Raw genomic sequence first — 23,655 nt, 5'->3', positions numbered from 1 at the left:
TTATGTGCTCCCCCTCCCCACCGTCCACACACACTCCCGCATTAATACTGAAGGAAAAGGTGAAATCACAACTCTGCTTCTAATGTATAAAGCAGGTATCAGATGAAGGAGGGAGTAAGGATTTGGATTTAAACATCTACAAGGTCCCTCTCAGGCTTAATTTTCCTTTTTAATCAACCACAGGTTACCTGGGCTCTTACTGTCAAAGATTGAAGGTAATAATAATATCACAATTTATGAGCAACTATGGTGTACCAGGTACCTTTCCATACTATTTTTAGTCTTCAAACGATTTTGTGAAGTAAGTAGGATTAACCTATTTGAGAGAGGTTCAGTAGTTTGCCCAAAATAGGTCAGAATTTGATCTATTTGCCCAGGAGGCTTCACTCTGGAATGTTTAAATTGTGATCTTGTACTATATTACAAAGCTATAGTAATCAAAACAGTATGGTGTTGGATAAAAATAGACACACCAATCAATGGAACAGAATAGAGGGCCCAGAAATAAACCCATGCATATATGGTTAATTAATTTACAACATAGGAGCCAAGAATATACAATGGGGAAAGGACAGTTTTTTCAATACATGGTGGTGAGAAAACTGAACAGCCACATAGAAGGAAACTGCCTACTATCTTACACCACACACAAAAATTAGCTCAAAATGAATTAAGGACTTGAACATAAGATCCGAGGCCATAAAACCCCTGAAACAAAACACAGGCAGGAAACTCTCTGACACAGGCCTTGGCGATGAGTTTTTAAGTTTGGTGCCAAAAGCAAAGGCAACAAAAGCAGAAACAAATATGTGGGACTACACCAAACCAAAAAGCTTCTGCACAGCACAGAAAACCATCAACAAAACAAACAGGCAAGCTATGGAATGGGAGAAACTATTTGCCAATCATTTACTGGTAAGGGGTTAATACCCAAAATATATAAAGAAATCAACCATTCAACAGAAAACAAAATTAACAAATGGGCAGAGGATCTGAATAGACATTTTTCCAAAGAAGATACATAGATGGCCAACAGACACATGAAAAGATGTTCAACATCATTAATCATCAGGGAAACACAATGATGATAAAAGCCACAATGACGTTATCACCTTACAAGTTAGAATGGCTACTATCAAAAAGACAAAAAATAACAAGTGTTGATAAGGATGTGGAGAAAAGGGAACCCTCGTGAACGGTTGGGTGGGAATGTCAATTGGGAAATTGTATGGAGGTTCTTCAAAAAATTAAAAATAGAACTACCATTTGATTTAGTAACTTCACTTCTAGGTATTTATCCAAAGAGGGAAAAAACCCAGCAACTCAAAAAGATATATGCATGTTCTGTGCAGTGTTATCCACAAAAGCCAAGATATGGAAACAACCTAAGTGCCACTGATGGATGAATGGATAAAGAAAACGTGATATAGATATACAGTAGAATATTATGCAGCCACTAAAAAGCAAATCTTGCCATTTGCCACAACATGGATGGACCTCGAGGGTATTATGCTAAATGAAGTTAAATCAGATAGAGATAGAAAAATACCATATGATCTCACTTATATGTGCAATTTGTAAAAACAAAAAACCCCACAAAAGCAAAAGAATATCAAAACCAAGCTCATAGAAACAGAGAACAGATTCATGGTAGCCAGAAGTGGGGGATAGGATTGAAGAAATGGATGAAGGGGATCAAAAGTTACAAACTTCAAGTTATAAACTCTGATGCTTCTTCAAGGTATTTTATAGATCTAAGAAATGCATAGCTATAATATACACTAGTTGTGTAATTTTGTCTGTCTCTTCTGTTAAATTCCTTGGGGTGGCAGGGGCTGTATTCTTAAATCTCCATTACCTAGCACATGTGCTTGACATTTGTAGCTGCTCAATAAATAGTTGAATTAAATGAAATACTTATCATTTTCTTATATATAATGCTAACTTGTTTCCTCCACCCAATTGGGTAGATTAATAATGTGAGATGTCTGCAAACATTGGATGTGCTTTTTACAGGTTGTATATTCCTGTACAATGCAGGAATCTGCAATCTGCTATGTAGGTCAGAAAGAACAAAAATACAATTGATGCTTACATTGTGAAGTGAAAAATCCTGTAACTAAAAATTCAGAGCATCAGGCAAAAGTTTGTAAAAGAAGATCCTTTTATCTTCTCTCCCCAGAAAGGTCCTCCCCTCCCCATGCCATTGCTCACCAAATACCATGGAAGCTACATAGGTAATAACTTTGTCTGTGGTGCTTTAAAGTGATTAAGGATAAGAAAATTTGGTTTCAGATCAGCAATTATTTTAGAATCTCCTAAGTGCCAGACACTAGGGATATAAAGATGACAGGTTCTTGTCCTTCAGGGGCATGGAATCTGATTGAACTTTTCTTTTTTTCTTTCTTTCTTTCTTTCTCTTTCTTTTTCTTTCTTTCTTTCTTTCTTTCTTTCTTTCTTTCTTTCTTTCTTTCTTTCTTTCTTTCTTTCATTGAATTTCTTATAGAAAAGCATTTCTTGGCTGGGAGGGAGTTTGTGTACAAGGAATGAATTCTCTCTCATAAAGAATCAGCCCCCACTGTATTTTATAGGTACCAGTTTGATTTTGGGTCTTCTTAAAAATCATATTGCTCCAAAGTGCCACATGATTTTTTTTAGATGATGGAAATATCACCATTGAATCCCCTTGCATTACAGAGGCACCTGGGTGGCTCAGTCAGTTAAATGTCCAACTGGCTCAGATCATGACCTTGTGGTTTGTGGCTTTGAGCCCTACATCGGGCTCTGTGCTAACAGCTCAGAGCCTGGAGTCTTCTTCAGATTCTTTGTCTCCCTCTCTCTCTGCCCCTCCCCCACTCATGCTCGCTCGCTCTCTCTCTCTCTCTCTCTCTCTCAAAAATAAATAAACATTAAAAAATTTTTTTTCAATTACTTACATTACAAGAATATTCATGGAGATAACATGAAGGTTATGTTCTCTAGTAACTGGGGGCTCCTGAATGGTGGGAACAAGTGTAGATGGAAAGGGTACTTTGAAGGGGATAAGAAGGCCTCTCTCCTCCAACACTCAAATAGGTATCTATCTCTCTGCCAACTGTGGGTTTTCAGCTTTATTGTCATAGCTTCTGGTCCAAGGATGCACCTTGCTAGGGAAGAACATCATGCTAAAAGGAGGAGACAGGTGCTCTTAGCAATTGAAAGACAGAGAAATGCAGGTAATTTGGCAACTCAGGGCAAACCACTCTCAGAAAGACAGAGACTTCCTGAGACTCAAGGATGCAAATTCTTTTAGCTGCCCAGGAATTAACTAAGGTTCTCATATATGGATGATCTTGATGCAGCCAGGTGAAATCAATCTTAGGCTTCCTCTCATTATGTAAGTGGATAGGTGATCAAGTATGGCTAGCAATAACCAACTCTCAATAACAAGATGATACATTATTTTAATTGCATGATTTATCAAAACAACAGCTATTAACATACAAAGTACCATTCAGTTCAACTGCAGGTATAGGCAGTGACAGTATCTAATTCTTAGAAGAATCACTTACTCTCACAGTCTGTCCAGACACATTAATCTAAGGACATTTTTATAAATAGCAAACATGATTTTCACATTGCAGCTTTCTCAAGCATATATACAGGTGTGTGGTCTTGTTGATGGGTTGCTTCCACAAGCTCTTTCTGTTCTGATGCATTCATCCTCTTGATATTAGTAGAGATATTTATTTCTGCAGAGTTTTTCTTTTGTTACCCACCACTCGCAGTATTTGTGCATTGGTATCACTCTTTTACACTTCTGAAACAAAGTTTAAATTGGAGTATATCTCTACAGTACAATTCCTTGTGTCTTCTGGTAAATTCCACCATGGTCAGGGAGTTTAAGTTGTAATCGTCAGCCCAGCTCTACTATTGGGCTTCGGTGTAACACACCCTCTTTACAGCTTTCTGTGTCAACCCTTGGCTTCAAGACCTGGTGATGTAATGAGGGTGGGGTATACTGGCAATCAGTACATTTCCTTATCATTATTTACAGCCATTGAGAACTATGCTGTTACTAATCCAAGTCTGACATACCTTTTCTGAAATGTTCACAGTGCAGTATTTTTGTGGGCTGACAAAAGTTTTCTCATATCATTAAAAATAAACATTTTTATAAAAATATAATACTTTAAATGTTTACATTGACAAAAACAGAGTATCCTGTGCCACATGCACTATACAGTAGTAAGCACAAAATCCCACAGAACAAAACATTACAAACGTCCTGCCCAGAATAACTATTCACCCAGGTGAAATGGCCAGAACTTTCAATTGCTTTTTTTTCCCTGTAAAATAAGTTTTGCTTTACACAAAGCATGTGCTAATGAAAAACTGGACTCCCAGAAAGTTTTATTGCCTCCGATTGTGGGGTGGGAAGCTGCCACCTAAGAAAGAGGCTAATATTTCTAGTCCATCGATCCTTTCTTTGCCCTACATGAGCCATGATTGGAACTGATGAACCTTTTAGTCAGATGCATTCTGCTTTAAAAACATGCTGAGTTACACCTTTAAAAACACTTACCACAAATCACTTGTTTTATTTTCAGAGTCGTTGTAAAAAAAATACAGACAAACCATCTATATGTCTACAATCATAAGAACAGTATCATTCTCAGTTGATTTTTAAATGACAACTAAATATTTCATTATGACTAAGCTATTTTATGAGGACCTTCTTAATGTCATCTATGTACAATATGTAAATATCCCTATTAATTTATAAACACATTTGTGTCCTGCCATTTTGAAATGCTGACTGTGTTGCCTATGGATATTTCCCCATTAAAAGGAATGTATACAAAAATTTAAAAGGGAATGTTTGCCGAATGGGCAAAAGGCAACATCAGTAATAAAACATGTTAGTGACCATCCAACACATGAAAGTTCTTTGAAACACTTTAATTCTAAATGAGTGTCTTGGTACTGGGGCCATGTCTGTCCTGAACTTTATCACTTCTTCTGAATTTTATGTGATCAAGAAGCCCTCAAAATTAATTGCTTCCATTCCTCATATGAAATCATGTAGGATCCTGATTTTTAAAAACTTCAACCTAGAATTCAGGCTTTGGCCTCCATGCACAGGAGCATCATCACAGCTGTAGGGTTGCTGTTGGTCACTGGCCTGCGGGACAGAGCTTCTGGCTCTGGTGCTCTGTCAGCTAAGAAATTCCTTAGAATCCATTCATTTTAAATAGCAATATAAGGTCCTATAATAGTGCAATCTTGGCAAAAGCAAAAAATATCTGGTGGCCTTTCAATGGCCAGGCAGTGAAAAAAAAAAACCAAAACAACAACATTGAACAAAATGTAGACTGCTGTTTCGAAAGTTCTATGATGTTTCTCAGAAGAGGGCTGGTGAGGTATCCATCCATCATGTGTCCCCCTCGCCATCAATGTTATCTTGTGATGACAACAGAGAAGGGTATGGAGCAACACATTTGACATTCACATAAGTAGCGTTCACATGGACATAGTGCTCCCCAATGAAAGTAGAGAATATCGCTGATATCCTGGAGACCAGTTCAGAAAAAGATGGGCGCAGTTCAGCTTTAGGGTGCCAGCATTTTAGCATCACTTCATATCTGTTTCAAATAGGAAGAAATGCTATGAGAGACATCATGAAGGCATGCATTTCTGTAAAAGTAAAGAATACAGGAATGACAGAAGATTCTGTTGAAAGTCCTACTTACAAGGGATCTGGGCAGTATTCGGGCTGTAAGAGTCTTCTGCCTTGCAATAAGTAAACTGTTATATCAAAGGTGTTGACATCAGGATAAGGTGGAGCCCCTCTTGTCATCAGTTCCCAGAGGAGCACACCAAAGGACCACTAGTCAAACAATGGAAGGGATAATCCAGGTGAGAACTGTGACCGCACGAACATGAAAGGTGACCAGAAGGTCTTGATAACTAAATTTGGCTTAGTATATTCAAGACTATTGCTCTTTGGGGCAAAAACTTCCTTAAAGGTAATACACATTTTATGATTTCTTTATACCAGAATTGGATAAGGTTTAGATTACAAATAAGTATAAAGTTTTTAAAAAGAATATCTGAAGTCCACATGAGGATTAAGATTTCATCTATAGTTAGTACAGTATGATTTTCAGGTTTTCTCTTACAGGGTCAAAGCACTGGTCAAAGCATTCACATGTTTCATCCTCTTTTCCAATAGTTTCACTATAATTTTATATTATTCATAAAAGAAGAAGATAGAGCAAACTTTCCAAAGTTTAAATTTTTTTGACTTCTGAATGAATATAAATACTTTTTAAGAAACGTAACTATTAACAAACAAAAAATACCCCAAAGAAACATGAAAGAAATGTAACCACATCTAAACATTAATGTTAAAAGGCAAAATCTAAGGCAGTGTAAGTACAAGTCCATATTAAAAATCAGAAGTGATAAAATTGCTAGGCAAGAAGGTTCTCTGTTGAAAACTAATTTCAATAAAATAAATGTAATTTAAAAACGTTAAAGTACAAGATTGATATAAAACAGCTGTATCAGTACTTTGCAGGAATATTGTAGGGACACAGAGAGGTTAAGTGACTTGCTAGAAATCCCCCCAATAAATGTGAATTCACACTGGGATAAACATTTAAGAGTTCTTGACTCTTGGTCCGATATGTCATTTGCAAATATCTTTTCCCATTCCGTTGGTTGCCTTTTAGTTTTGTTGGTTGTTTCCTTTGCTGTGCAGAAGCTTTTTATCTTCATAGACTCTTGGGTCTTGGTTGGTCTACTAAACGGCACTAAATATGCAATTTCTTGATTTAAAGCACTCTACTCAGAATATACTAGGTCATACATATTATCTCTCCCTGGATGTGTGCCAAGGTGAGAATGACACAAAGAGAGTAATTGGGCATGTGCGGTTCACCCCTGGCCAAGGACCCAGGAAATCAGTGCTTCCTTAGAAACACATCTAGGTCACTGACAGACTAAAAAGTATGTGGGGGGGGGGGGGGGGGAGAAACGAGGCTCTGGGAACAAGGAGGCTTGGAGGGAAAGGGGAATCCAGACCTGATAGGTAGAGTGGGAAAACTTAACACTGAGAAGCAGCGTAGCTTGTAACATTCAGTGAGGAGAGTAAAGCAGAGTGAAGCATGTGCCCAAGTGCAGGAGCCCTTTAAGGACATTGACTGCCTCGATCCAAATAGAGAACACAGTCTTTCCCAGGTGGGAACTAGATAACTTTGCTGTCCTGTGTAGCCTTTCTTTTTTAAAGTTTTTTTTTTTTCAACGTTTTTATTTATTTTTGGGACAGAGAGAGACAGAGCATGAACGGGGGAGGGGCAGAGAGAGAGGGAGACACAGAATCGGAAACAGCCTCCAGGCTCTGAGCCATCAGCCCAGAGCCCGACGCGGGGCTCGAACTCCCGGACCGCGAGATCGTGACCTGGCTGAAGTCGGACGCTTAACCGACTGCGCCACCCAGGCACCCCAACCTGTGCAGCCTTTCAAAATCGAAGTATCCAAAGCCTGAGTCACTTATGAGTCACTTCTGACAACTTCACTGTGTTAACCTTCAAGTTCCAAAATATGCATTAAAGTTTAAATCAATTTAACAAGTATCTACTGACCCTTGGTGTACAAGTACGTTACTTTCCAAGTTAGTGGATGGGCCTACGGCTGATTTAACGGGGTTAAGAGTTACGACACAACCGACTATCACACAGGACAGTAAGGCAGAATAACTAATACAGAACAAAAATAGAAAAGATGTACAAATGCTGTGAAAAGTCAATAAGATAACAGTAGGGTACTGAGAAAGGCTTCAGGGAGAAAGCGACAGTAAAGCAGGTCTTGAAGAACGGGAGCATTTGTGTTCCAGGTGCACAGAAGGTGAGGGCGGAGGAGTGTTCTGGATGGAGGCAATGGGCCCAGAGGTGACAGTACTTGTGTGTTTTTCTGAACTACATAAGGACAATAGGTCACTCTGCTTGATGTATGGAGTAGATGAGGGAGACAAGGGATAGATAGGGTAAAAATGAGACCATGTTGTGGGGGTTTTTGAGTGTTGAAAGTGGGTTACGCTGAAAGGGACAGGACATGCACCTGAGCTCCAGCATGCTGCATCTGTAAACACTATGCTTTAGACAAATAGGAGGAGCTGGTTCACATAAGGAGACCAGATAGGGGGGGTTTCTGAACAGAATGTCTGGTGGGGGTGCTGCTACATCTTGGCAACCCAGAACCCGATGAGACTGAACTCCCAAATTAAGGTGGTGGGAAAGAGTAGATGCCATATAGTAAGCCCGGAACAGACTTCAGGCCCTTTTTAAAAAAGATTATTTTATTTAATCCTTTAAACAACCCTGTAATGTAACTGGCTTTGTAGATACTAAAGTATCTACAAAAGGTGAGGAAGCCAAAGTTTTGAGAGGCTGATTACTTGTCTGTAATCAAGTCTCCTAACCCATAGCCTAGGCTATAGGTTTGTCTGAAGGCAAATTCACAAAAAAAGGGGGCACAGTTGGGTACATTTCTGAGGAATTATAGGACTTGGGCAACGACTGGGTATCAGAGGAGGGTTGGAAGACTCACTGGACAGGAGAGGTCAGGGGGAGGCAGCTTCTGGGAAAACCATAGTACCACCTGCATTTCAACCCCCCAGGAACAGTTTGGAACTGACAGGATGGTGGGGAAAGGGGTCTTGAAGGAGAATGAGGCAGAACTAGAAGAGGGAGGCTGGGGGAGATGGTAGGAGTGGGAGGAAGAGAGAGAAAGAAAGAGAAAGCGAGAAGAGGAGGGAGAGAAAGAGAAGGAGAGATAGGTGCACGATGCCCGTGCATTAGGAATGATGGAAAGAAGTTAGTTTTAGTTTCAAGACAGGAGAGCTCTGCCATTCTTTCAGTTACTGTGTGCACGTAGCCTGATTATCTGAGCACCAGCAGGGAGGTCCTCTGAAGAATCTCTGCCTCACTTTTCAAAGGTGAAGATCAAAGCAATTAGTAGACATGAAAGATTATTAGAGCCATAAAAAGTGATAGAAAGTGACACTAAGGCAAGCAAGGAATGGAGACAGCCTGGGCATTCAGGAGTGGGTAAATAGAGATACACCACAATTTGCAAAAAAACCACAACTGATTAAAAAGTGGGTATATTCATAAAATTTTATAAACTGGTAAAATTTTCAATAAAATGTAAAACTTCTGCTCTTTGAAAGATACCAGTAAACAAATGAAAAGGCAAGCCACAGACTAGAAAAATATATTCACAAAAACTTGTGTCTGATAACATGTACCTATAATCCAGAATATATAAAGAACTCTTACCAACTCAATAATAAATAAACTAACCAATTAAAAAACCCAAAACTCGGGGCGCCTGGGTGGCGCAGTCGGTTAAGCGTCCGACTTCAGCCAGGTCACGATCTCGCGGTCCGTGAGTTCGAGCCCCGCGTCAGGCTCTGGGCTGATGGCTCAGAGCCTGGAGCCTGTTTCCGATTCTGTGTCTCCCTCTCTCTCTGGTCCTCCCCCATTCATGCTCTGTCTCTCTCTGTCCCAAAAATAAATAAACGTTGAAAAAAAAAAAAACCCAAAACCCTAAAACTTAAAAGAAAATGGGCAAAGGATTTGAGCACATACTTCACAAAGGAGATAGAAGGATGGCAAATAAGCACATGAAAAGATGCTTATCATCATTAGTCATGTGGGAAATACAAATGGAAAAGGAAATGACACACCACTACAGACTATGAGAATGGCTAAAAATCCCAAACTGACAATGCCAAGTGCAGGTGAGGATGCTGAACAATCAGAACTCTTACATATTACTGCTAGGAACATGAAATGATACATGAACTGTGGAAAACAGTTGGTAGTTTCTCATAAAGTCAAATATATACTTGTTTTACAACCCAGTAATCCTACTTCTAGATATTAATTCAAAATAAATATAAACCTTTATACACAAAACAATTGAACAAATGTTTAGTAGTTGCAGCTATGTGTAATCAATTGCCTAAAACTGGAAAGAATCTATATGTCCTCCAAATTGGTGAATGGATAAACAAAATGTGGAACATCCGTACAATGGAATTCCACTCAGAAATAGAAAGGAATGAATTACTCTGCTATAAAAAAAGTATGGTTTCCTCAAAAAATTAAACATAGAACTACCATAAGATCCAGCAATCCCACTTCTGGGTATATATTCAAAGGAAATGAAATCAGTATCTGGAGATACTTCCACACCCATGTTCATAGCAACATTATTCACAATAGTCAAGAGATGGAAGCAACCTAAGAATGCCCATCAACAGATGAATAAAGAAAATGTGGTATATATATATAATGGAATATTATTTAGCCTTAAAAAAATCCTATTGTATGCTACAATATCAATGGATCTTGAGGACATTATGCTAAGTGAAATAAGTCATAAAAGACAAATACTACATGACTCCACTTATATGAGGTAGCTAAAGTAGTCAGGTAGTTGAGTTCTTAGAAACAGATAGTAAAATGGTGGTTTCCAGAAAGGCTGTGAGAGGGGGATATGGGGAGTTATTCAATGGATATAGAGTTTCAGTTTTGCAAGAAGAAGAAGTTCTACAGATTGATTGCACAACAATGTGTATGTAGTTAGTTAACCACTACTGTACCATACACTTAAAATAGTTGAGATGGTCATTTTTCTCTTATGGTTTTTTTTTTTTTAAACCACAATTAAAAAAAAGGGAGACCATCTAGATACATTGCTACATACTACATGGGTAACTCTCAAATGTGTTACGCTAAGTGAAACGAGACAGGCTCAAAGGCTATTTACTGTATGATTTACTGTATACGACATTCTAGAAAAGGTAAAACTGTAGAGACAGAAAACAGACCAGTGCTTTCCAGGTCCTTGGGATAGGGTAGGGTTTGACTACAAAGAGGCACAAGGACATTTTCCTGGATGATGGAACTGCTCTATATCCTAGTTGCAATAGTGATGGTCATACAACTGTATGCATCCTTCAAAACTTGAAGAACTGTACATTAAAAAGGGTAAAGAGTTGATATATTGCATAATGGTGATACCATTAACAGAAATAAAGAAGAGAGGAATTGACAGTTGGCAGGAAAGAACTGGACTTTGAACATGGTGACTTTGTGATGCTGATGAAAACATCCAGGAAGAGAGGTTCAAAGGTAGTTGTTGATGGGAATGGTTGAAATTATTGAGGGAGACTGGCACCTAAAGACCCCTCCTCCCCCAAAATCCTGAGTGACAGTTGCATGTGGGATGTGAGAGAAGGAAGAGAGCTGTTAAGGCTAAAGCAAACATAACAAAGAAGCAAGAGGAACCAGATGATGCAGTGTCCCAAAAACCAAAGGAGGAGGAAATTTTGAGAAGAAAGGAGTGGTGGACAATGTTAAGTTCTGAAGTAGGGTGAAAAAGTTAACTGGTTGAACAACTGAGAAGTCAATACTGACTTTAATGGAAGCACCTGTACTAAGTGTGGCACACTGTACAATACTGGGTATGAGAAGTTACAAATATAGTGACACTTCTAGTTTGTTTGAATGGGCTTCAAGAGAATTCAGATTTTAGCTGAACTCCATCTGGTCATTTGTGACAAAGTGGACATTTCTACTAGCACGCAAGGTTTTGCTTGTAGGTCTCTACATAAAAGCTTATCACATACTTTTGGAAATGTTCCATGTCAACATTCAAAACATTGTCCTGTCTTGCAAATTAAAGTTAATGCAAATTTATCCAGGTAATCAATAACCATTTGTCAAAGCAGCACTGCATTTGGATTACTCAGGCTCACCCTTATGTAGTACAATACAGTATCTTCCAATGAGAAAGAGAGAGATAGCACTTCATATACAGAAGCCTATATAAATCTATAGTCAAGAATCTGAGTGACAGTTGCTATGTGATAAATGGTGGCCTCTGTGCTGTGTGTGTGCGTGCGTGTAGGTTAGTAATGTGTGTGTGGTTGTCTAAAAGCTCAGAGTCACAGTTCTTGCCTTGAACATTCAAAATTTCATCAGGTTCTTTTTGTTTTGTTTTAAAAACTTCACTAGGTATAATATATATCATAAACTTTGCCAGTTTTAAGTGGACAGCCCATGATGTTTAGTAAATATTTTGATAGTGTACTTATCTCCACAATTCAGTTTTTAGATCAATTCCAACACCCTAGAAAGTTGCCCATGCCTGTTTGTAGTTAATCTTTGCTCCCACCCTCAGTCCCAGGCAACCACTGATCTGTTTTTTTTTTTTCTCTTTAGTTTTGCCTCTTTCTAAAAATTTCATATAAATTGAATTGCTCAACATATCACCTTTGGAGTCTGCCTTCTTTCACTGGACATAGTATTTTTGAGGTTTATCCATGTTGTAGCATGGATTAGCATAGTGCTGAATGGTATTATTCCATTGTATAGAAATACCATGTTTTGCTTACCCTTCACCAGTTGATGGACATTAGGATTGCTCCTGGTTTTTTCCTATTGTGAATAAATACTATTGTGAACATTCATGTACAAGTATTTGTGTAGGCATATGTTTCCATGTGCTTATGAACTAGCTATTCATATATCTCTTTGGTAGATGGTCTATTCAAATCTTATGCCTATTTTAAAAACTGAGTTGTCTTATTGAGCTATATGAGTTGGTCTGGTTCTTAATGGCAGACTAACAGTTAAGTCTGGATGAAATGTATACTCTTTGAGGACAGGTTAATTCTTCCTACCTTATGCCTTCACCTGCCACCATCACTAACATGTTTCCAGCCTACCTCTTTAGCACTCACTTCTTTCATCTTTTTCAGAATCTTTCAGCATCATAATCTCAGGCATTACACTTTAGCATATACCATCACGTCCTCTTATTAATCTTATCCACCCCAAAGTCCCATCCCTCCACCATGCCCTGTAACACATTTACTGAAAACAAACTCCCAGTCACTCTCAACTTAGTCTTTAATGTCTCCCCCACTTCCTCAGGAACTGAAACTGCTTTCACTTGAAGACCACAATGTCTTTGAAATCTGTTGACTCACAGGAGGGAGGGTAGATGACTTGTTGCTTCCCAATGCCACACTCAGATCCCTGTCCTCTGTCATCTTTCAATAGCTGCCAACCCTTTTTCTTTTGAAGTCTATGCCCTCCATTAATTTTATTTTTTTGCCTACCTCATTTACTGATATCACCAGTTTACATTTTTTCGCTTTTCAGTTTTATCTCCAAGGACTGAAAATTAATCTTTCTCTACCTCTATGCATCACAGTCCTCCTGACTTACTACGTGCAGATAGAGTAAGTATACTCTATTCCATTCAACAGCCACTTGAGACCTCCAAATCATTCAAGTTACTCGGTTTTCAAGACCATTTTTGTGCATTGAGTAGCAGTGGACCCTGCTGACCGTATCCTATTTCTTTTTGAAACTTTCTCTTCCTCTGGCCTCTTCTCTCTTCGGTCTCCTACCTCTCTGCTTTTCCCCCTCATTTCCTATGTGTAGTTTCTCCGGAGTAATTGTTTTTGGACTCTAAAAGGCTTATTTCCAGCCTTGACTTCTGCTATGGACTGAACTGTGGACCCCCTACCCCCACTCAAATGTTGAAACTCTAACTCCCAGTGTGATGGTATTAGGAGGTGGGGCCCTCACGATGGGATTAGTGCCCTTATGGGAGGAGACACCAGGGAGCTTATTCTGGCTCTGTCTCCCACACAAGGACACAGTGAGAAGGTAGCTATGTGCAAGTCAGGAACCTGACCACACTGACACCCTGATCTCACACTTCCAGCCTCTAGAACTGGGAGAAATAAATGCCTATTGTTTATGCCACCCAGTCTATGGTATTTTGCTATGGTGGCCCAAGTTGAATAAGATAACTAATGAGGTTGTACAAGCTGTAGATCCACATTTCCAATTGCCTGATGGACCTTTCTGCCTGGATGTCTTTTTTTTTTTTTTTTTATGAAATTTATTGTCAAATTAGTTTCCATACAACACCCAGTGCTCATCCCAAAAGATGCCCTCTTCAATACCCAGCACCTACCCTCCCCTTCTGCCTGGATGTCTTACTCCCACATCAAACTCAGTATGTTTAAGCCTTAACTGGTATTTTTCCTCTCCAACAAGTTTTTACTCTGTTGCTTCACATATGTTACTGTACTAGCATATAACTTTATTCATCTTTGACTTTTATCAATTTCTTGCTTAATATTGTTATTACTTCTCAGATGCCTTTTCTGCTTTCGCTTTTCTGTTCCACAGTTTCTGTATTATTTCAAGTTATACCTCTCACTTCATCTTCCTGCATCTACTCCTCTCAGAACATCTTACAGAATAAAGAAAGGCTGTAGTGTTTCTGATTACACTTTAAGGTTCCACATGGCCAGAGAATAAATTCCAGACTCCCTAGTTTGCTTTCCAAGAACCTCTATGATCTAGTATGAATATATTTTTCACAATCTATCCTCAGAACTTCCCTCTGTGCCTTCCATTTTGGCCAAATCACCCACTCCTTACTGTTTCCTTAGAACTTTAAAGATGTATATACTTTCCTGCCCCTTTGCTTACCTGGATTGGTATTTATTTCATGGCCCATTCTATCTTCCTTTAAGGCCTGTACAAAAGCACCACCTCCTCCACCAGGTGGTAGGTAAGTGAGGAAAATGTGGCTGCCCAGGTGTCTCTCCCACCCTCAGCACTCAGGTGTATGCTTTTTGAAGCTTGTTCTATGAGAGGATGACCGTGGTAGATACAAAAGGGCATGTTTCTAGACTTTTTTTTTTTAAAGTAGGTTCCCCGCCCAATGTGGGGTTTGAACTCAAGACCCGACACTGAGATTAAGTCTCATGTTCTACCAACTGAGCCAGCCAGGTGGCCAAGAAGGGCACATTTCTAGCTGGGTGCAGGAATAATGCCCTCACTGCCAGTTCTGCCTCAGTGATAGCTTTCAGATTTCTCCAGGTGGAATGCAGCTGTCCTGGAGCTATGAGTGGCCACACTAATCCCAGTCTACTTTGTGTAACAGCTAGTGACAGTTATGCCTTCTCTGTTCTGTGGAGCCAAAACTTCTGGAGGACAGGGTTTAGTTCTGATTCAGCTCTGGGCTCCCTAAGGACCTAGCGTTGTACCGTACTAGGCAAATGTTTTTGATAAATGAATGAATTTGTGAGAACATATGATGGCTATCTGGTTTAACAATCAAGCTCTGAAGAAACTGAAATTAGGGTGTTGAAGGTGTCCTTTTTTGAAAAAATTAAATAGCCATAAAACTATTAAAAATGTTGGATATGAAAGGAAAAGAGGAGACGGTCAGGGATGATGAGTACATTACCACATCTGACTTGGTGGTAAACTTCTGAGTTTGTAGACTTTCTAGAGCCATCCACTTCACTGGCAGCTTGGCGCCCGTTTTGTTGTGTACACTGTAGTATTCTTTATCATACATGTCTCTGGCCAGACCAAAATCAGCAACCTTGACAGTGAATTTTTCATCCAACCTATAGAAAGGACAAAAATCATTACTGGTGGCTGAAATACAATAATTTACAGTGATGCTGAATATCTATAGGTCAAAACAAGGACTTGATATTTGAAATCCATAACTTCTGCAGGGTGGGCTTCATCTGGTCTCTACTAACGCTAAATTACAATGGAATTCTTGAATAAAAATGCTTGACATTTACATTACAAATTCAACAGGCCAAGGAAAGAGATCTACGAATGATGTGGCATAAGAAAATCCCTTTTGCCTTAACAGTAAAGTTGGACCCCCCTCCTAGGTTTCCTTTGTTACTAAATCAAATATGCCAACTGACTATTCCAAGCAATTGTGTATCTTCACTTGTCAATTTATTAGTAATACTCAGTTTTATGAGGGATTATGATAGAGGACTGTTATTTTACCTTTTCTTTCTCAAATGGGCTAGGTTATTACATAAAATTCATGTATCTCACCACTGAGGTAATAGAGAAGTAGGACACAGTAAAGCATCTAACAAAAACAGCAAGGCTCAACAAAAATCAATTTCCGCTATCTGAGGCTATGTATCCTTTGTTTAAGCTGGCTTTTATGTTGTTACATTGACCAAAACCAAGGTAGGAAATTAATAGCACAGCTCTCTCATTCACACATACCATAAGTCATGAATCAGTGTTATGTGAGGGAAGAACTGAATCCATTACAAACTGTTGACTGTTGAATTATACAGCCCAGGCACCCAGACACAAATAAAGCTCTTTGTATATTCATTCCCCAATACCATTTTTGGTAGGGCTTCTGCAGACTGACTTCAAATCCAGTCTTGGGAAGTTGCAATATGTTGGTATTTGTGTTACCAGCCCTCTCCTTTTCACTGTAAAATGCTGAAGATCAAATTCTCCCTTCCAAACACTAATGCAGTGTGAAACCACAACATTGGGGGCTACTGGTGGGAAGGGAAAAGAAAAGCAAAAGCACACAACAGCTGTTTAAGACCCCCTCTGGAGAATTCCTTTTAAATTCTCCATTAGATAAAGCCTGAAAGCCCCGCCTACATCCCAGTGCTTACATATCGGAAATAAAGGACTTTTGCATAAGAAGAGAAAACATCCTCACTAGCCTTCAACAGTGGGAAACAGATTCCTCCTTGTCACTTAATTTGGACTGTGGGCACAGAGATTCTTATACTTACATACAGTTTCTAGCAGCCAAGTCTCTGTGTACAAACTTTTTGCTTGCAAGATATTTCATGCCTTTGGCTACTTGAAGACCAAAGCCAATAAGATCTTTTACAGTTGGGTTCTGCAATCAAAGAGAATTAAAAACGCATAAGCTAAGCATCTACTGATCTGTGAATTCTGAAATGTTTATAAGAATTATCTTGTTTCAAGCAATAACTCGTGCCTTGTTAATAACAGCAATCATGTATTAGATATCTATTATTTGAAAAGCACCAGGCTAGATGCTTATGTGAGTTTTGGCTAATCCTTATACACTTCTATAAGGCAGGTTCTGTTTTCCAGATGAGGAAATGGAAGTGTTTTAAAATTATTCTGGTATGGTGGGGCTAACAGAAGGAAGACCACAAGATAGCTTGTTACTCACAATTCCCAAGAGGAGGGGGCACACCATGCCAAGTGAGGCCACAAAGGGAAGCAATGGGGTTGGTCTAGGAGGCAGAGGGAGCAACAGGAAAACATGGGCAAGAGCTTGTTTTGTGGTTCCCATGGGAAAGAATGGGTGACGCAGGGTAAGCGGATTTAGGATTGGGCTAGTTAGAATAATTTCAGCAGGTTCTGAAGTGTAGGGGCTGTCTTCAGTTACCCGGTACCTGGCCTTGAAGTGATTACAGCAGGTGGATAGTGTCCCAGAGTGTGAGAATCCTTTAAAGGAGGTGATTGGGGTATGGGCTTTGGATTGGTTGGTTTGCTTATAAAAGGCCTGCTCTTTGAAGATGAGCCATTTACTATCTTGGGGCTAGTCCTGGAAAGAGCCATCACTCCAAGGTCAGCAAGGCACTAGAAGTCAGAGCATCATAAATACACAGTTAATCTAACATTTGTATTGAACCCCAGAGGACTCCAAATAGCCAAAGCAATCTTGAAAAAGAAAAGAAATTTTGGACTTTAGGGTATATTATAAAGCTATAATCATCAAGATATTACGGTATTGGCACAAAACCAGACACATATATCAATACAGAATAGAAAACTCAGAAATGGGCCCACAAATAGTCAACTAATATTCCACAAAGTAGGAAAGAATATCCAATGGAAAAAAGACAATCTCTTTAACAAATGGTGTTGGGAAAACTGGACAGCAACATGCAAAAGAAAGAAAATGGACCACTTTCTCACACCATACATAAAAATAAATTCAAAATGGATGAAAGATCTAAATGTGAGGCAGGAAACCATCAAAATCATAGAAGAGAACATAGGCAGCAACCTCTTTGACATCAGCCATAGTAACTTCTTACTAGATACATCTCTGAAGGCAAGGGAAACAAATGCAAAAATGAACAATTCGGACTTCATCAAGATAAAAACCTTCTGCACAGTGAAGGGAACCAACAAAATTAAAAGGCAACCAATAGAATGGGAAAAGATACTTGCAAATGACATATCAGATAAAGAGTTAGTATCCAAAATCTATTAAGAACTTAATCAAATTCAACACCCAAAAAACAAATAATCCAGTGAAGAAATGGGCAAAAGACATGAATAGACACTTCTCCAAAGAAGACATCCAGATGGCCAACCAACAAGTGAAGAAATGCTCAACATCACTCATCATCAGGGAAATACAAATCAAAACTACAATGAAATACCTCCTTATACCTGTCAAAATGGCTAAAATTAATAACACAGGAAACAACAGATGTTGGTGAGGATGCACAGAAAGGGGAACCCTCTTACATTTGGCAGGAATGCAAAATAGTGCAGCCACTCTGGCAAATGGTATGGAGGTTCCTCAAAGAGCTAAAAATAGAACTATTTTACTACCCAGCAATTATACTACTAGGTTATTTACCCGAAGGATACAAAAATACTAATTTGAAGGGGCAAATGCATCCTGATGTTTATAGCATCATTATCAAAAATAACCGAATTATGGAAAGAGCCCAAGTGTCCAATACTGATGAATGAATAAAGAAGACGTGGTATATATGTACAATAAAATATAACTCAGCTATTAAAGAGAATGAAATCTTGCCATTTGCAACAACGTAGGTGGAGCTAGAGTATGTTAAGTTAAACAAGTCCATTAGAAAAAGACAAATGCCATCTGATTTCAATCACGAGTGGAATTTAAGAAACAAAACAGATGAACATGGAGAGAAAAAAACGGGAGGCAAACTGAAGAGACTCAACTAGAGAACAAACTGAGAGTTGCTGGAGGGGAAGTGGGAGGGAGGATGGGTTCAACGGGTGATGGGCATTAAGGAGGGTACTTGTTGGGGCGCCTGGGTGGCGCAGTCGGTTAAGCGTCCGACTTCAGCCAGGTCACGATCTCGCGGTCCGTGAGTTCGAGCCCCGCGTCAGGCTCTGGGCTGATGGTTCAGAGCCTGGAGCCTGTGTCAGATTCTGTGTCTCCCTCTCTCTCTGCCCCTCCCCCGTTCATGCTCTGTCTCTCTCTGTCCCAAAAATAAATAAATGTTGAAAAAAAAATTAAAAAAAAAAAAAAGGAGGGTACTTGTTGCAATGAGCATTGGGTGTTATATGTAACTGAAGAATCACTAAATCCTACACCTGAAATGAATATTATACTATATGTTAACTAGAATTTGAATAAAAGGTTGAAACATAAAAAAATAAAGCAATACATGGTTAATATCAGCAGTTCAGAGAGAAATAAATCACCCAAAGCCACTCAGATGGTAAGTGGTACAGTTAGGATTTTAACCTAATCTGTTAGGCTCCAAAGCCCACACTGTAGTGATATCAATCACATTAGAAGCCCTCCTACTGGTATGAAAGTAACAACCTGCAACTATAATGGCTTGGATCCACACAGAAAACAGGAAATCTCATTCTCCAGAAATTTCATCCACAAAATTGGGTGGACAGAGGAATTCCTTTAGTAACTAACTATAAAAACTATATCTGAGGGGCGCCTTGGTGGCTCAGTCAGTTAAGTGTCCAGATCTTGGTTTTGGCTTAGGTCATGATCTCACAGTTTGTGAGTTTGAGCCCCGCATCAGGCTCTGCACTGACAATCCCTTCTTGGGATTCTCCTTCTCTCTGCCTCCTGCCCTCAAAATAAACTTAAAAAAACCACAAAAACATATCTGAAATCGCACAGATAACATTGTGGCTGGTGGCCCTGCTGATACTTGGCCTTCAGGAACAGGGTATCTCTTCTTCAGCAGCCACTGTGGGGGTTGTGGGCTCAAGAGGCAGCTACTAGGGGCCCTGCAAGGAGGGCTGCAGCCCCCTTAATGCACACAACATGTGGAGAGGCCAGTTTCTTGTGTTTTAGGCTTCTTTTTAGAATGTATCTGTTAGTGGTTGTAATATAGTATCCCGGGACCATAAAAACAGGCCCTGGTACTGGATAATAGGAAATCTCTACCATGCTTGAATGCTGGGGGAATACTATTCTAGAGAAGACAGCATGTCCAGTCAGATGAACTCACCAGGACAATGACAAGTTAAATTAGAAAAGTGGGATCTGTCGGGGCAGCTTTCACTTTGTAAGGTAAATTCACCTTATCTGCAAAAATTCACAGCTAGGGAGTATTTCATTCTTTTGGTTGAACACAAAATATTTCTTTCCTATCCTAGAGCTTATTTCTTTTGAGAACCTGACCCCATGTGTCTTGTTTTTGATCAAGAGTAAAGTTACTCCATTTACTCCCAGAGGCCTGGATGCGGGAGCCAAGAAGAAGCCTGAGATCACCTGTGCCTTCAGTTCCGAGGACTCCTTCCACTTCCCTCCTGCCTGACCACTTACTTGCTCACCCTTTAGGCATAAATGTCACTAAGAAAACTCTCACTTGCAAGAACCTAAGAACCTCTTTTGTAATCCTGAGCTCATTAATCCAGCAAATATGACTGAAGGCCTATGTGCTGAACACACTTTAGGAGCTAAGTCTAAAGCATTAAACAAAATACACAGAAATCCCTGTCATGAGCTTGCATTCTAATGGTGTGTGTGTGTGCACATCCATATATACATGTATTATATAGCTATTATGTATTTGCTTATTGTTCAGTATAGCACTGTTCAATAGAAATACAATGCAAACCATACATACAATCATGTTCTAATAGTCACATTAAAAAAGTAGAAAGAAACAGGTAAAATTGGTTTTCATAATATATTTCTCAACTCAAGAAATATCATTTCAACGTGTAATCGATATAAACAATTATGAGATATTTTACCTTTCTGTTTTTATACTAAATATTCAAAACCTGGAATTTACAGCACACTTACACTAACAGTACATCTCAATTCAGACTAGCCACATTTTACATATGGCTCATGGCCACAGCAGCACACTGCTTAGGCCTACTGTATCAGATGATGGTAAGTATGATGGAGAAAAATAAAACAGCGGATAGGAGACAACAGACAGGAGGCATGGGGGTGAGGTGGGTCAATTACTTAGGCCAGGAAAGCCTCATTTTGAAGATGACATTAGGGCGAAAAGCTGAAGCTGATGAGAAGTGACATATGTGGCTATCTTGGGGAAAGTGTTCCAGGCAGATGGAACAGCAAATACAAAGGTCCTGAATTAGGACAGTGGGTGAAGGTTGAAGAATACTAAGGGATTCATTTGTAATTAGTTCTTCTGTGTTTTTCCTTCTAGAGTTAAAATCCCATGTGGGCTGAGGCTCATTCTGCCTCTATGTCTCTTGTGCTTTCTGTTTTTGGCAATTAGTAGGCAATAAAAAATGATTAATTGTGCCTATCAGAGGGATGGTAGATCAAGGCAGCTTGCAGGACAGGTAAGAATCATTGCCCCTGGGAAATCCTTCTAGGTACCATTATCTTCCCACCAGGATAGGGGATTTTGAGGTACAAGTGAATTAGCCTCTATATAGCTGAATGGCGTAAACATTTTACATGTGCTTCTTTGAAAGCTTTTAAAAATTTTCAAAACAGCAACATTTTGAAAAACTCGTTGGCTTATAGCTAGTTTACCAGTTAATAACCTTGGTAATATACTTACATGAGTCTCATTTCTGATGAAATTTCGAAGATCTCCATGTTTCATATATGGTAGGACCACCAGTGGAGACCCCTCACTTCGAAGGCAGATTCCCAAGAGTGAGAGAACATTTGGATGACTAAAATCTTTCATGATGATTCCCTCAGTCAGAAACTGGGAAACTTCACCTATGTCAGTGATTCCTGAGAAATCCAGCAGTGGAGACATTAACTTTATTATGGACCAATAAATACTCGGTTGAGTTCAGATAGGGAGAGTTATGGAATGTAAAACCACAGGGCTGAATCCTGTCCTGACACCTCATCCTCAGACTGTTTTTTAATAATACGTTTGAATAAATGATGTCACCCTGCAGTGGGCCTTCAAGTCACCCCCAAACTCTAGCAATCAGTTTGTCTCATACAGAAAAAGGAAAGGGAAGCAGACCAATCTATTTCTGTAGTGACTGTCTAGGGCTGAGGCTGGCAAACTACTCTAAAGGGCCAGATAGTAAATATTTTTTCGCTTTGTGGGCCATATGGTCTCTGCTACAAATACTCAACTCTGCCATTGTAGTGCAAAAACAGCCGCAGACAATTATATATAAAAACAGTCATGGGGCCAGAGTTTTCTGATCCCTGGACTAGGAGGGTTTGAAGACCAATCGTTGTCATATGGTTTCTAAGTAGACTTTTTCTGGTGTAAAAGTTTCTATTCATTTCCAGAGAGAGATCCTGAGGGTTCAACACTACTTGGCACTGATGAAAGGTTAATGACCTTTGATTTATTAATCTGACTAGTATCTGTGTCAGTGATGATATTCTTTTACAATGTAATGCATTCTGAGATGAGTCCATGTGGATAGAATAGAGATTAATGAACACCAGAGACAGAGAAGGATTTCTTACTGTTAGGAATGTTCTGAGTACAATGAGCAGTGTGCTGTCTTGTGAGGCAGATATTATTGACAATCATACTTAATCCATTACAGTTTGTAGTTAGGTTTCATATAAACTGTCCCTTTAATTTAGAAATTTAGAAATATAGGTCAAAAAGGCAAGCACACTGACTTGACATGTGAAACCTCTCGGCAAAGGTGAAGCCAGGAAAACTCTTAGTATGAGGGGTACATTGGGTTGTACAAGAGAGTAATTTATGCCTTCCTTGCGTCTCCGGGTCATCAATAATCTTAATGTCTAGAAGCTTCTTTGTCTCTTGAACAGAGTATACATTCCACTTAAAAACATTTTCTCAATAACATCTAAATTTTTTTTTTAATTCTAGCATTTAAAAGGGGTAAGTATCACTTGTTTAGGAAGTTCATTTTTGTAGAATACCTCATGCAGATAAATGAGATATTGCCACACTTACAATTTTCTGCCAGCATATTTTTCTACTGTTGGTCTTATTTCATTTTTAAATCTTTTTAATGAAAGTTGTGGTTAAAAAATAATTATAATAATTCCTCTGGGTAAAATGAGTCATTATTACCGTATGTGCCAACATGCTTCCAATAGTTTCCATAAAACAAATATTATAAGGCAAACATAGCTACATGACACTCAGTTAATCCAAGAACCTCACTGCTCCTATACTCTTATGTATGAGGGCTCTGAGAAATAATTTCTGAGGAAATATTTCAAAAAGAATTTAGACCAAACAAATTTTCAGGATTAGATCCCTAATTCCGGCAGGGGCTGATTTTTCCACAAGAGAAGGTCAAAATCAACATTTTATTATGAACTATTTAATAGTTAGCAAACCATGGAGGTGACTCCGCTGTTAAAGTATCACTTACTATTCAAGGATTTCACAGCACAGTGAATCTTCTTGTCATCGCTGTCCAATAAAGTCCCATGGTACACACACCCAAAATGTCCTACATGAAAGAGGGAATTTGGTTAGTGTTGTATTACTTTTAACTATGCAGCATCACTTGTGAAGCCCTTTGTGATCTTCATTTCCTTTTTTCCACATGGCAAAAAAGTGCATTGTTTCTTACACTTTTAATT

The 23,655-nt window shown here is 39.1% G+C and overlaps 1 protein-coding gene across 4 annotated transcripts in view; it reads right to left on the bottom strand.

Annotated features, from left to right (window-relative positions):
- MET (MET proto-oncogene, receptor tyrosine kinase) overlaps window positions 1–23,655 on the bottom strand; it is a 126,016-nt gene that overhangs the window by 9,886 nt on the left and 92,475 nt on the right. For 2 of the 4 annotated variants that reach the window (XM_045041255.1, XM_045041256.1), the window contains 6 exons: window positions 23,442–23,522; window positions 21,665–21,846; window positions 16,676–16,785; window positions 15,337–15,502; window positions 5,733–5,869; window positions 3,424–5,624 (listed from right to left, as the gene is read on the bottom strand). In XM_045041255.1, the coding sequence (XP_044897190.1) occupies window positions 5,414–5,624; window positions 5,733–5,869; window positions 15,337–15,502; window positions 16,676–16,785; window positions 21,665–21,846; window positions 23,442–23,522 (887 nt within the window). In that variant the 3' untranslated portion in view covers window positions 3,424–5,413. 4 annotated transcript variants of the gene reach the window in all.

The sequence above is a fragment of the Felis catus genome, chromosome A2, assembly GCF_018350175.1.
Source record: "Felis catus isolate Fca126 chromosome A2, F.catus_Fca126_mat1.0, whole genome shotgun sequence".
In the NCBI taxonomy this organism is placed as follows: domain Eukaryota; kingdom Metazoa; phylum Chordata; class Mammalia; order Carnivora; family Felidae; genus Felis; species Felis catus.
The sequence above is the reverse complement of the archived record's forward strand: the minus strand, read 5'-3'. Positions and strand labels throughout refer to the sequence as shown.